The sequence below is a fragment of the Choloepus didactylus genome, chromosome 18 (genome assembly GCF_015220235.1).
Source record: "Choloepus didactylus isolate mChoDid1 chromosome 18, mChoDid1.pri, whole genome shotgun sequence".
NCBI lineage: Eukaryota > Metazoa > Chordata > Mammalia > Pilosa > Megalonychidae > Choloepus > Choloepus didactylus.
In genome coordinates, this window is record NC_051324.1 from 76,243,698 (window position 1) to 76,258,925 (window position 15,228).

Below are 15,228 nucleotides of genomic sequence, written 5' to 3' on the forward strand. Positions count from 1 at the left end.
AAGGAAAGTGAACAGGTCCTAAGAGACTTGTGGGACATCACCAAGCATACCAATATGCACTGCCAAAGTCCTGGAAAGGGGGGGTGGGGGTAGGGAGGCAGAAAGAATATTGGAAGAAATAATGGCTGATAACTTCCCAAGTTTAACAAAACACATGAATATACATATCCAAGAAGCTCAACAAACTCCAAACAGAATAAACTCAAACAGACCCACACCACAATATATTATAATTAGATTGTCAAGTGTCAAAGACAAAGAGGGAATTCTGAGAGCCACAAGAGAGAAGCAAATAATCTTGTACAAGGACTCTCAATGAAATTAAGCACCAATTTCTCATCAGAAACCATGGAGGAAAGAAGGTAGTGGGATGACATAAAGTGCTGAAGGGAAAAAATTACCAACCAAGAAACTGACAAAACTGTCTTTAAAAAAATGGAAAGACTAAGATATTCCCAGATAAATAAAAACTGAGGGAGTACAAAACCACTTCCCTGGCCCTATCAGAAATGTTAAAGGTTGAAAGGAAAGGACACTAGATAACAGCTCAAAGACCCAAGAAGAAATACATACCTCAAATAAAGATAAGAATAAAGTTAAATATAAATTCAAGGACTGTATTTTTGGTTTGTAACCCCACTCATTACTTCCTGCAGAACCTGAAAGACAAATGCATAAAAGTAAAGATAAATCAATCATTTAGGACCTAAAATATATAAATGTGTAAGAACTACATAAAGGTGGGACGATGGATGAGTATAGGAACATAGTTTCTATATGCTATTGAAGTTAAGTTAGTATCAGACCAAATGAAAATAGATTTAGGGAGTTAAATTTAAGCCCCATGTTAATCACAAAGAAAATATCAGAAAAATAAGTACAGAAGGAAATGAGAAGTGATTCTAAAGGGTTCACTACAAACCATCAAGTAAATACAAAAATAAGCAATGGTTAGAATAGGGCTGGAATGGAGTTTCTTTGCCCTTGGGTTTGAGAAAAAAAGAATGGCTTTGAAGAGGAATTAGAGGAGGAACATGTGATAATCACATTAGTTCCAATAAAAGAGGAATCTCAAGAGGGGCATCAAATGGAACCAAGTACTTCAACTGCACAAGTTAAACCAAAGAAGTCTAGGAAAAAGGATAAAGTTCATCTTCCTCAAATGAATGAGCAATTCAAAGCTTGCTCAAAACGTTAAGTACCAATGCTTCCCTTGCTGACCATTTTGCCTATTAATAAGGTACACCAGGACACTCTGCGGAAGTGGTGCCAACATTTTCATTTGAGTACCAACAGCCTGAAAATAGAGGTTTATCTGAGGCTCCAGCAACATGCTTACCCTGAGCAAAAACAGGATATTCCTGACACACTAGAGGAGGCTAAGTTGCAGGTAAGTTCGAAGAAATGCAAGGTGATGACCAAGATGGCAAAGGATCAGAAAAGTTGTAAGAGAAGGGAGAGAGAAGAAATGACTAATAGACTTGAAATGATAACTTCAGCTCAGGAAGCAATATTGGCATCATGGTAAGAACTGCTGCAAGAGCAGCTCAGCCTAAGACCGTGAATTCTTGTCCCATTCCTACTTCTGTCAAGACCTTTTTGCTTCAAGCCTCTGGTGTCAGATGGTGTGGTCCATGGCTGAGTTCTCCCTGCAGACACCAAGTGTCGGGTTCGCCTGTATTTCCATGCAGGGCAGGCCTGGGTAACTGACACTCCCAAGAGGATGATTTCTCTCTCTCTGTTACCAGCCTGCACTTTCGCATCTGCAGATGTAGAAGATAACATGTTATGCCCTGAATGTGTGAAGAGGAATAAGAAGTTAATGAAAAGATTAATTCTAATGGGGAAGGAGAAGTGATCTACTTCGAACACACCAACATCTCTCTTTTTTTGGATGGGCAACGTTTTAATAACAGCAAATGGCCTAGAGCCCATAGCTAAATTGACTTGCATCCCAGTGATTGCTGTGTGCTGTGCTGTGTCCTAATCATCCTCAGTGATGCCTGATTTCTTGAGAATAAATAGGAATTTCTGGATTCTGGACTTGGGGTTCGCCAAAAAGTGGCTGCTACTTGTGCTTTTTATGAGTTGGGCTTAAGAATAGGTTTTCCCATCCACTCCAATTAAAGTGTTTCTCAATGTATTGGTTTCATATAAATTACTATTAGAGGAGAGTTCCATTACAGAAAAAGCATCAGTAAATATTTTAACATTCAATATGTAGCTATATAGAATATGTTTTTGCTCCTTTAAAAAATGTTCATGTGTGTATAATATATTCACAATATTCAAAATGTGCTTAAGGGTATACAGTGAAATATTTCTCATTATAATATTGACACAATTAGCCTTGTTCAATCATATTGTATTTGTACAATGAAATTTCTACAAGTGGATTTGTTGTTGAATAAAATTCCTACAAATGGAAAAAAAGCAGTAACAGAAAAATTGAGACACATGCAAAAAAGTGTAATACTTACAAAACCAAATAACTAAATGTCAGAAGTAAATCCTGCATTATCAGTGGGTTTTTTAAATGTAAGTAGGTTAAACTCTCCAGTTAAATGGCAGAGTTTAGCAGAATGGGTAAAAAAGCATGACCCAATTATAAGCTATTTACAAGAGACCTTAAATTCAAAAACTAAATGAAAAATAGGGTGGGATGCGGGGGATGATTTGGGTGTTCTTTTATACTTTTATTTTTTATTCTTTTTACTTTTTCCTGGTATAAGGAAAATGCTCAAGAAATAGACTAGGGTAATGAATGCACAACTATATGATGGTATTGTGAACAGTTGAATGTACACCATGGATGACTGTATGGTATGTGAACGTATCTCTAAAACTGATTTTTTTTAAAAAATGGGCAAAGAACTTGAATATGTATTTCCCCAAAGATGATATACAAATAAACACATGAAAAGATTCTCAACATAAATAGTCTTAGGGGAAATATAGATCAAAACCACAAGATACCACCTCATGCCCACTAGAATGGTAATTATTTTTAAAAAACATGGACAATAACTAGTGCTGGCAAGGATGTAAGGAAATAGTAATCTTTAGTACATTGTTGGGAACGTGAAGTGGTACAACTGCTGTGGAAAATAGTTTGGTAGTTCTGTGAAATGTTAAACATAGAAATACAATATGACCTTGTTTGCCGGTTTGGATGTATTATGTCCCCCAGAAAAAGCCACGTTCTTTGATGCAATCTTGTGGGGGCAGACATATTAGTGGGGATCAAGTTGGAACGTTTGGATTAGGTTGTTTGCATGGAAATGTGCCCCACCCAACTGTGGGTGATAGCTCTGATTGGATAATTTCCATGGAATTGTGGCCCCAGCCATTCCGCATGGGTCTTGATTAGTTCACTGGAGCACTATATAAGCTCAGACAGAAGGAGCGAGCTTGCTACAGCCAAGAGGGACACTTTGAAGAACGCACAGGAGCTGAGAGCAGCTGAAGATGAGAGACAGTTTCAAGACAGCCGTTGAAAGCAGACTTTTGCTCTGGAGGAGCTAAGAGAGGACAAACACCCAAGAGCAACTAAGAGTGACATTTTTGAGGAACTGCAGCCTAGAGAGGAACGTCCTGGGAGAAAGCCATTTTGAAACCAGAACTTCGGAGCAGACGCCAGCCATTTGCCTTCCCGGCTAACAGAGGTTTTCCGGACACAACTGGCCATCCTCCAGTGAAGGTACCCAATTGTTGATGACTTACCTTGGACACTTTATGGCCTTAAGACTGTAAATTTGTAACCAAATAAACCCGTTTTATGAAAGCCAATCCATTTCTGGTGTTTGGCATTCCGGCAGCATTAGCAAACTAGAACACCTTGCAATCCCATTTCTGGGTATGTACCCAAAAGAATCAAAAGGAGGGACTCTGACAGATATTTCTACACCAATGTTCATAGCAGCATTTTTCACGATAGCAAAAAGATGGGAGCAACCCAAATATCCATCAAAGGGCAAATGGATAAACAAATGTTGTGTGTATATATTCAAAGGAATGAAGTTCTGATACATGCTACCCATAGATGAACCTTGAAGACATCATGTGGAATGAAATAAATCAGATACAATGGGACAGATATTACATGATTCCACTTAAACAAAGTAGCTAGAATATGCAAACTCACAAAGACAGAGAATTGAGTATAGGTTGCCAGGAGTGGAAAGAATTGGGAATTAATGCATAATGGGTGACACCAAAAGCACTAACAACAGAACAGAGAATAGATAAATTGGACTTCATCACAATTAAAACTTTGGTTCTTCTTTGGACACCATTAAGAAAGTGAAAAGACAACCCACATAATGGGAGAAAATATTTGCAAATCATCTATCTGATAAGGGACTCGTATCTAGAATACATAAAAGAATTCTTGCAACTCAATATGTATGCTCTTTGGAAAACAATGGAATTAAGTCAGAAATCAGTAAAATAAGATCTAGAAAGCTCCCAAATATTTCGAAGTTAAATCAACAGTTATAAGTAACCTACTAATACAAAGTTATAGAATAAGCAAAACTAAACTGCAGTAATAAAAATCAAAGCAGCAATTGCCCAGAGTGTGGGAAATGCTAATCTGACTGGAAAAGGTATAAGGGAACTTTCTGGGGTGATGAAAATGTTCCACAGTTTCAGCCGAGTATCTGCTCCACAGGCGTACACATTTGTTAAAACATTTGGAATGCTGCACATAAAATGGATGCAGTTCATAGTATATACATTATATCTTTGTAAAACGAATTTTTAAAAACTTTTAACATGCAGCTTTGCATACACCACAGGGTATCTGGTGCGACAGAACCATGAGCACCAGGAAGGAAAGCAGAGATCGACTGTGCATTTCTTCATCCCACTGGGGCGAGGTTAAAACTGAGGACAATTTAAGGCCATTTCAAGTCCAGGGAGGAAAGTTTTCCCAACTTCTGCGGCCTCTGGGACCACACAGGGCGCTCGCCCCTCCCTCCAGCCCTCGTCCCCAACAGTGACCTCAGCCCCACTTCCCACTTTTCCCACCAAACCGTGCACCCAGGCAGCTCATCGGGGGCAGAGAACCATCTTCAAAATGCCCCGCTCGTCTGACTGGGTGTTCTTTGCACCATCGACTGTCCTCTCGCCTCACTCCAGCTCTGCTGCCACCACACCCATCGGCCACCGCAGTGGGGCGCGTCGGTCCTGCGGTGAATAGCAATCTTCTGAGTTCACTGAACTGAAACAAGAAGCATTTAGTGTTTCAGATTCTTCGTATTGTACAGTAATTTAGAATTTCTGCACACTTGTTTTAGAGTACTTTAGCCCTAGTTGGGAAATTGCTTGAAGGTTCTGAAAGTGCTAGAAATGTACTTTCCCCCTATTTCCTAAGAAATACTGGCATATAGAATCCTAGTATTCATAACTTCAAATCCAGAACATTTCCAAGGATCTGTCAGGTCTGGATCACAAGGGATACCCTCTCAGAAATGGGGATTAGTCACCAGGGCTCTCTAACAGCAGGGAAAATCCTCTAGGTCTTTGAACTGTTTTCTAATTTGTAGTTTCGGAAAATAGGTTTCTCTCATTTTGAACAGGAACAAAGGACTGCAGAAGGAATGCTTACAGTTTCTGCCACACAAGTTGAATAGCTTAATGTTCCTACAAAACAGGAAAAATAAGTGGAGGTACCTACGGCATCATCCGAAATACATTATTACCACATTGTAGATGGGAAGGAAACACTGCAAACCCTGCCATGCCCTGTCTCCACCCCCTCACCTAAGAACCCATCATCTACATTTTCAGCTGGTGGATAAAGAATGCAGCAGTTGATAAGTGGCATTAAAATATAGTAACCATAAAATTTATCATCCCAGCCAGGCCCTCGGTAAGAGCTGAAGTGCAGCCTGTATGCGGCAGGGAGGTGGCGTCTGTCAGGGCAGGTGCAGGCAGGTCCTGAATCGGACCCACACAGCCCAGGGGACGGAGAAACAGGACCGGCAGCTCCATACGCACCTCGGAATCAACTTCAGTTACAGAATCAACTGTGAAAGCAAAGCCCTAAGAGTACCTAAAGAAAAATGCTACTTTTAGTCATAAAAGGTTGATAGATTTAAGTACATCCTGACATGTTCATGAGTTTTAGAAAGTTAAAGAACAGTATATTGTGGTTGAAAATTATAAATTATAAGCCTGGAAGAAGTCAGGGGTTCCTCAATGGTGTTCTTCTCTGGAGCTGGCAACACAGGGCAACTGTTTCCAAATTTATGTATTTTAATGGATAATTTAAAATTTTACAGTGAACATGTGAAATACTTTTGGATCAAATGTATTTTCTAATGCATTTTAAGAAACACTATTTTGGCAAAACGTAAGTTCTAAAAGCATTGTCATCAGTCACTGCCTACTCCAGGAAGAAGTCAGTGCCCAGGTATGTGAAATGATCCATCGTCCGGACGCTTGGCTTGGTTTCAGAGAGAAAACACAGCTACAAAAGCCTTTGGCCCTACAAGGCCATCCACGCCAGTGCTAACAGCCAGAGGGAGAAGGCGCTGGAGCTGTGGCAGGGGTCTCACACAAGTGCCATTGAGACCCCACTGGCTCCAGCTGGCGGAGGCCCTGCACCGTGGCATTATTTTACAGGCCGTGGTGAGCTAAAGGCCCTGACAGGGCCGTGGCTCTAGCGCAGTGGTGCTCCTGAGAGGGTCATTGTGCCTGTGTTCAGGGCTTGGGGAAACTGAGGGTGGGGGCTGGAGGTACTGACCTGGCTTCTCCCCAGCAGGAGGCAGGAGAGGCCTGGGAGGTGGAGAAGCAGCTCTGTCCAAGGGCCCACAGCCTGGAGAGTTCAGAGGCAGAAAAACTGGTGAACAGATTTTTTCAGTAAATGATTTGCCACTTGAGGTGGTGATTAGATCAACAGTGGGCAGAAAAGTAAACCATGAGCACACTTCACACAACCACCAAGCAAGGCCTTTTCTTTGTTCCAGGGCCCAGGATTCAGCACCCATGAGGGGCCTGGAAAGCGTGCGCTGGCGGCGAAGAGAGCTGGGCTCTTGTCACCTGTTGCCAGCTCCACACCGTGCCTCACACCTCCTGGTCAAGTGTGAGAAACGGTCTGCCATGAACCCTGGGAGGGAGCCTGGCTGGTGGCTCCGTACACAGGTGCCTGTTGAGTCCCAGTCACAGCTGACGACACGGTGAGTGCCCACGGAGCACGGGCAGCTGTCTCCCACAGGGCTTCCCTCACGCAGACCCTGTGCTCACCAGCGGGCGGGCGCCCCCCGCAGCTGTCCCGTGCCATCTTTGCTCCTGGCCTCATACTTGTCGACACTGAGGACAGACTGGCATCACCCTGGTTGTGCATCCAGGAACTTGGCCTCAGTCAAGCCGCCACGCTGCCCGCACGCTCCTTTACAGACACCCCCACCCGTTTAATGTGTAGTTGGCTGGATCAGAAGGAACATATTTGGAGAAAATATAAGCAATTACACAAATTAAATGAAGGTCAGACCTAAAACGGTAGACAAAGCTAACGTGGTCAGTGGCGAGGGGGCTGTGACAAGCACTGGTGCCCCCCGCGGGGGAGGCAGCTCTGTGCCCGAGGCTGGCTGACGCGACAGCTGACGAGGGGCTTCCAGGCACAGGCACAGCCAGTGCACGCCGCCCCCACACCCGCTTCTCCTGTGGCCTCTTTTTTTCTGCTCTTGGAAACACTCGGCTGCCTCCACAGCATCCTGCACCACCACAGCCACACGACGACCCTGCCCAGAGCGCGGCCATGAAGCCCCGGCCTGACCCCGATCCCCAAAGCACGAGGAAAACACGTGGCTTCGTAATGCAATCCTATTTCCCCTTTAGGGTAAAGCGTACAACAAAAATTAGTCACTTTTATTTAAAAGAAACGTTACAAGTAAGTGTGCAAAATTAAATTTCATGATTAAATACACATAAAAGTAACATGCATACTTCACATCAAAATCCACGTACAAAGTTAGTTGATTACATGACAGCAAAGGAACGGCACAACTGAAAACCTGCTGCTCTGCAGATTTTAAACGTTTGCAACCTGAAATGAAAAACATAAAATAAAGTCTCTTTAAAGGGAATTTAAGAAAATCAAACATATACCTCAGATAGTACTAACAATATAGATAGAGCCCATAACCTGTATCAGTTACCAAAAGTTTTAAAATGTTATGTGCCTTTCATTCCCCAAACATTAGTGTGTTGCTCTCGTCACAGACGCTGGGAGACGGCAATGGTGAGGACGTCAGGGGGACCGACGGGCTGTCTGGGGCATCTGCTCAGTGTGCAAAGAAAGGCTCTTGGGTGCAACCGCTTGCTGCTGAAGTCGGACGCTTCCTCCGTATCTAAGCTACCTGACATTGCCTTCCACGACTGATCTGTAAAGTCTAGGCACTGCTTTCTTCCCTCCACACAACGGAGAAACCGAGCTTGAAACAGAATTAAAGGGACCCTCCTCGCTCAGAGCCGGGCCTGCGCGCCCAGAGCAGAGGCCTCAGTGCACAGGGTCACGGGGCGGGGTGGGACTCCGGCGTTTGCGTCTAAAAGAGCCAGTGGAGACGGGGCCGCTGCAGAGGGGCTCACAGCCCACCCACGGGCACAAGGAGACCACAACGCACACAAGGAGAAATGGACAGACTTTCCCTAACACAGCGGTGTCATGTTCTTCGATACAGGCGGAGAAGGAATTCCTCCCTGCTCTTCTAAGGCAAGCTGCTGGTATTGTTCTACTAAAGTCTTGTCACACTGTAAAATCTAACTCTCACACATTTCATTCCCTTCCCCATCACCAAGCAGGAAGGAGGACGGGATCTGCTGCTGCAGATGCGCTCCAGCGGGTCCATCCTCTTGCCACTGGCCTCCCAGCTGACCCGAGCCCCCAGCCCCCAGGCGTGGAACAGGCAGCGGCCGGGCGCACTGCTCGAAGCCCCTCGCCATCTGCTCGTGCCTGGGTGCTTGTTCTTCACTTCAGCATGGAAAGGGGGCCCTTTCTCGGGAAGCAACAGCCCCGAATGGCTTCAAAACCAAGGGTCCCCGGATCCTCAGACAGTCCCTGAGTGTGTCACCACCGAGGCCCGTAGGGTGCTGGCACCACCAGGGGTTGGGGAGCCCCATGCAGCGAGGGAGTGGCTGGCCACAGGTGTTGGCCGCACACACACCCCCGCCCCGGAGAGTCACAGCTTGTCGTCGGTCATTTCCAGGAACTGGGCGTAGACGTCCCGTGTGCACTCCCCTTTAGGACTGAAGAGGAATCTGTAGTAGCTGCCATCTGCGCAAATTGCTGCAACACAAGGAAACCGTTTTATCCACATATTTCTTGCTGAGCTAAACAACAAACAGGGCCCTGCCTGCCTCGGTTGGTGCCTCGGTTATCACAGGCAGGTTCAAGAGGCTCCCACATCCTCATCCAAACAAAGCCAGGAAGAGGCCTGGCAGTTCAGGGAGTTGAACTGAAGTTGGCTAAACCACAGATTAGCCCCAACAATTGCCTGGGGAAACCTCAGGGGTGAGGAAGGGGGCCAGGGATGACCTCCCTTTAAATGGCTGGCCAGCAGAGCTGAGGTGGGGTCACCATCTGTGCCTGGGGGTCATGGGGGCTGGGGCGGGGTCACCGTCTGGGCCTGGGGGTCATGGGGGCTGGGGCAGGGTCACCGTCTGGGCCTGGGGGTCACAAAGGGCTGGGGCAGGGTCACTGTCTGCACCTGGGGGCACAGGGGCTGGGGCTGTGTGCCGGTTTGAATGTATTATGTCCCCCAAACGCCATTATCTTTGATGTAATCTTGTGTGGGGCAGACTTATCAGTGTTGATTAGATTGTAATTCTTTGAGTGTTTCTGTGGCGATGCGCCCCTCCCAACTGTGCCTGATGACTCTGATTGGATAATTTCCATGGAGGTGTTATACTACCCATTCAGGATTGGTCTAAAATAAATCATTGGAGCCATATAAATGAGCTGACAAACAGAAGGAACTCAGTGCAGCTGAGAGCAACATTTTGAAGAGGAGCTACAGCCAAGAGAGACACTTTGAAGAATGCATAGGAGCTAAAAGAGTAGCTGCAGATGAGAGACAGTTTGAAGATGGCCACTGAGAGCAGACTTTTGCTCCGGAGAAGCTAAGAGAGGACAAACGCCCCGAGAGCAACTGAGAGTGACACTTTTGAGGAGCTGCAGCCTAGAGAGGAACATCCTGGGAGAAAGCCATTTTGAAACCAGAACTTTGGAGCAGACACCAGCCACGTGCCTTCCCAGCTAACAGAGGTTTTCCGGACGCCATTGGCCATCCTCCAGTGAAGGTACCTGATTGCTAACGTGTTACCTTGGACACTTTATGGCCTTAAGACCGTAACTGTGTAACCAAATAAACCCCCTTTTATAAAACCCAATCCATCTCTGGTGTTTTGCATTCTGGCAGCATTAGAAACTAGAACAGGTGGGGTCGCCTTCTGGGCCCAGGGGTCACGGGGGCGGGGGTGTGCTGGTGTGAGGCTCATGGTGCAGGAGAGCAGAGGACACTCACCAATGACGGCATTTGGCTCTGTTCCAAAGGCACAAATGCATGGAGAGCCTGAGGGAACCTGAAATTTGGAAAAACTCCATTTGGAACTGAAGTATTTTGGAAGGAAACTAGCTGACGCCAAACTGTGAAGAAAAGGAAGAAGAAAAGATATTACATTCACCAAGTGAAAAGGTACAGAAAATTCATCTGCTTGAACTCAAAATGCTGTTAGAATTAAACTTTAATATAATCTCAACCTTAATAATTTTTTTAAAATTCTATTTTTTTCCACTTAAGTTTGTATTTTACTTCTCACAAGAAAACCCTAAATCTTCATAAGTGACCCTAGCCCTTCAATCTTCTGAACACTCCATGCGAGGAAGCGGCCGGCTCTGGGCCCAGCCTGGAGTCCCCAGAGCACCTCCGGGGAGGTGAGGCGCTTGCCTCGGTGCCCAGACACCAAGAACCACGGCAACCAGAAGCGGGAAGGGCCCCGGTCTGGGCCGCCAGGCCTACCTGGACTGCTTGTTCCTTTTAGGGTCCTCAGCAGCGAAGACGTGCACCGTGCCGTGGTCGCTGGACACGCAGATGAGCGAGGCATCCTGGTTGAAGCTGATGCTGCAGAGAAACCGACCCAACCGAGCTTCAGGCCAACACGACAGGGGCCAGACCCACCCCTGGGGCCAACACGCCACATGCACAGCCTTTCCGTAAACTCAAGATCCGTCACCATGGAGCCCCTTCAACAAGCAGCCAGCTGTCCCCACAGGACCAACAGTCACAGCCACATTAGCCCCTCCACGGCGGCGGCCCCCAGTGGGGCAGGCTGGACGCCGGGGACAGGGACAGGGCTCCCTGCACCCCTCCGCACACCCCCCGAAGCAGCTCTTGTGAGACCCAGGTGAGAAAGCAGACTCAGCTGCCCTGAGCTGGCCCCATTTACCCCCCTGCTCTGTCACAGGCAGGGGCCTGTGTGTGCCCCAGGTGGCTGGTGGGATGAACGTCCCTCTCCCTGAGAGCAGACAGAAGCCACACAGGCAAATTCATTAAATTCATAAATTAATTGCGCTTGTATCTCACAAACCCAAAGGCTGCTCAACACCAGCAAAGGCCAGGATTGAGGAAGCCCCTCGCTTCTTGGCGGTGGCCATCGCACATGGACCCCTGGAGCAGGGACCAGCCCCACCCAGGCCACAGACGCCCGAGGCCATCTCAAACATGCAACTTGTTCCGAGAAAGCAACTCGGTCCCTGAAAGGGCTGACGCAGCCACGGGTGAACCAACGGGGTCTCCAGCGTCTGCTTTAAATGCTACAGGAAGCTCAGTTGGAGAGTTGTGAGGAGACGACTTAAAACTAGCAAAGGGATGGGGTTACAATGGCAGTCCACTCCCATTTTCCTTCCATTCGTGTGCCTAACAAGGAAGTTAGAAGGGCAGAGACTGGCCCTGGCGCCCAGCAGCCCCTCTCACCCCCTGGGGTGGCCCAGCCCCCAGAGCCCACGCGATGCCACCCACCCAGCCAGGCCATTCCCTGGGGCAGGTACGTATATTCTCACCAGTAAATGTTTGCTGCTTGAGATCCTCTCCGTAGTTCCTGGATTAAATGCCCTGATGAAGTATCAAATATTCTTATAAGGGTCCCCTTTGAAAAACAGTGAAGGGTTTTATTATCAAAGATTCACAACTTTTTTGTAGTTCTCTGAACTGATTCACAGTCGCAAACCCCTGAGCCTAAAGCCACCATCCCAGACTCGTCCACATCATCCCAAACCAAGCTCCAGCCCTGCCTGCTGACGGCGCAGAGCCTCCCGGGGCTGGCAAGAGGGTTGTGGCCTCGGCCAGCTCCCGGCCAGGCCTGCGCGGTCTGCTCGGAGGGAGGCTCATCAGGGAAACCCCCAGACCCAGAAGGGCTTCCCATCCCACCGACTCCCTCAGTCGCGCCTCCCACGGGCGGTTCGACACCCACACCACCATCTGCTGTGACCGGGCGGGCAGGAGAGTGATGGGAGCTGCCCCACGTCCCCTCTGCTCTCCCGAGAGAGGCGCCCAAGGACTACCCAGGTGTCATGCTCCTTGGGGATGGGTTGAAAAATCTCTTCGGGAATTTGTTAACATCTCCCCAAGTAAGACAATTCCTTGGCTAACTCCGAGGGCAGCTCATGGACAGCTATGACATCCATTAAAACAAAAAATATTTCCATTCTTCAACCCAGCCACTCCTCATGGGAGGGAGAGGGGACACCCCGAGCTGTGGGGTGTTAGACAAACACCCTAACTTCTGCAGAATCCAACTTACAGTGCCTGACTTGGAGGGCACGACTGGGATGAAAAAAAGTCAGAAGCAGAAAATCACACACATGATCCCACTTCCGTAACAGAGATTTTAAAAATTCGATTCCAGGGAGGTGGATAGGGAGAGAGAATCTAAAGAATTCTTACAAAGGATAAGAAAAAACATACTTAAAAATGCAGAAACCTCATGTCTATCAGCTTAGGGACCAGTGCTGGCCGAGCAGAGCAGACACCGAGGCTGGAGCCTGACCCCGTCTACGCAGCAGGGCAAACAGCCTCCAACAAGCTGCACTTCCTGCAAACTGACACCAGGCTGGATGTCTAAATAAAAACTATAGTAAAAGACATCCATTTTCCTTTTTAAACAAAGAACAAATCCAGATTTAAAAATTAAAAAAAATGTTTAACTGTTTTCACATCAGGAAGCCAAAGGACAACATGGCCAACATTTTAAATCACGGTACGGTGGCATCCGATTATTGCGCGTCTGTTTCATGTTTGGATCTTCGCTAATTCACGTCTCTCACACGTTACAACGTGCGGCCTCCCCGATGCCATGGCCAGCCTGGGCACCCGCCTGAGAGGGCCCCGGGACGCAAGGGACTGGAGTGCGCCTCCAGCACGCGCTCACTTTCTCCGAGGCCGTGGCGATCCGGGTCCCCTGCAGGTTGAGGGCGATGCAGCTCAGGATGCCCTCGTGGGCGGGGATGTCCATGGGGGGCTTCTCGGTGCTGGCCAGGTCCACGAGCTGCACATGGCCCGTGTGGCTGCCCGGGAAGGCCAGGAGGGAGTTGTTGCTATTTGGACACAAAACACAAAGACCTGGAGGCAAAGAAAATTACAAATGACTCCTGACGGTTTCCAAAATCCTGATATCCCACAGCCGAAACCTACTCTCTACCTGAGTCGTAAAGAAGAAAAACGTATTTTCAGAAGTTCATGGATTTTCGTTTGTATCGGAATTTAAACACTTCTGACCGTGAAAGATGTCAGAGGGCCAATGAGACCCCTCGAAATTGGAAACAACCTGCCAAACGACTCAGCACCAGCGAGCGTGACCAGGTGGCGCTCACAGGTGCTGGTCGCTGCCTGGCCGCCGAGGGGGAAGGACAGGCCTGCGTACGGCACCTGGTGGCCCACAGTCGGAAACGCCGGTGGGGGGTGGACGGCAGCAACGGGCCGCCGTGCATGCCGAGCATGCCGGGCAGACAGAGGGATGGGGTGCTAGCGGCGCCACGCTGCTTTCTGTGTGGGGTTTTTGTGCAGAGCCCACTCACCCCAAACGCACAGGGCACCAAAGCTAGGCCCCAAAGGTGAGAACCCAACAGAGGCTCGCTCTCGTCTTCACAGGAGCTTCTCTTCACTGAGGTGTCAAAACACAGGTCAGAGCAGGTCACCCCAGGACGATCAATGCAAACCACAAGAAGGGTTCTAGAACCGCTCTTCAGAACAGGGGCAGGCTTTGCCGGTGACGTGCACCCTCAACTCTCCTTACTCCTGATCTGTAACTTCCTCTACCTCTCCACCAGGGGCGGCCAGGAGCAGCCACAGCACCACCTGCTCCCTTCCGACGCTCGGTGTCTGCTCAGCGTGTTCCGCACCAACCCACGCCTGACAGCGCTCCTGAGGGGAAGCGATCTGGAGCCAACCGCACCGGCACTGCCGTCGCTGCGGCACTGTCTGAAAGCCAAGCTCCATGGACCGCGTCTGCGTGTTTCTGGAGCCTCAGCTCTGCCCGCTGAGCCAGCGCCGCACCGTCCCGGTGAACTCAGCTCACAGGAGGCGTGAGAATGGGTACTGTGATCCCACCAACTTTGCTTTCCTTTCGCAAAATCGTTTTGTTATTCTACATTTTAGGCCCTTTGCCTTCCCATATAAATTCTAGTATTGGCCTGGCGGTATCTTACAAAAACTGCTGGGTAGCCTGAGGCTGTGCAATCCTGTTGCTTCTGGGGAGAGAAGACGCGTTTGCAATTCCTTTCAACCTGCCCCAGCGTCTCTCTCCACTACTTTAGGCCTTCTTTGGCTTCTGCGTTTGAAAGATCAGAAAGAAATTTCCAAGCACAGGCAAGTGTGAGCAAGGAGCAACGGTGGAGAGGCGGGAGCACACCCATCTTATTCAGGATCCCCACAGCAAGCCGGGCCTAAGAAGCCCGTTAGCAGCTGTCAGAAGAGACGCCTCTGCCAACCACAGCCGACTGGTGTTGCTGCTCCTGAGCCGTCCATGTGCTCTGAGCCCAGACAGCGGGACCCCCACAGCGAGACGGAACACACAGACCATAACGTGCTACTGCCAGAGCATTCTGGAATCAGCCCACCATTTCATTTGACTGAGAAGTTTACCACGTGTTTCATGATAGCAAAAGTTGCAGACAATCTCAATGACTACCAAAACATATTGACAGCAAACTGGTACAGGGGAACTGAG

General features: G+C 48.1%; 1 protein-coding gene and 1 pseudogene across 1 annotated transcript in view; one reads left to right on the forward strand and one right to left on the reverse strand.

Annotated features, from left to right (window-relative positions):
- LOC119514852 overlaps positions 1-2,200 on the forward strand; it is a 30,545-nt pseudogene extending 28,345 nt beyond the window's left edge.
- Positions 2,201-7,833: 5,633 nt separating this feature from the next.
- WDR45B (WD repeat domain 45B) overlaps positions 7,834-15,228 on the reverse strand; it is a 53,284-nt gene continuing 45,889 nt past the window's right edge. The window contains exons 7-11 of the mRNA XM_037808686.1: positions 13,432-13,622; positions 12,065-12,150; positions 11,025-11,126; positions 10,530-10,651; positions 7,834-9,292 (exon numbers count right to left, since the gene is read on the reverse strand). Coding sequence (XP_037664614.1) covers positions 9,186-9,292; positions 10,530-10,651; positions 11,025-11,126; positions 12,065-12,150; positions 13,432-13,622 — 608 coding nt within the window. The 3' untranslated portion in view covers positions 7,834-9,185. The remainder of the gene's footprint in view (positions 9,293-10,529; positions 10,652-11,024; positions 11,127-12,064; positions 12,151-13,431; positions 13,623-15,228) is intronic.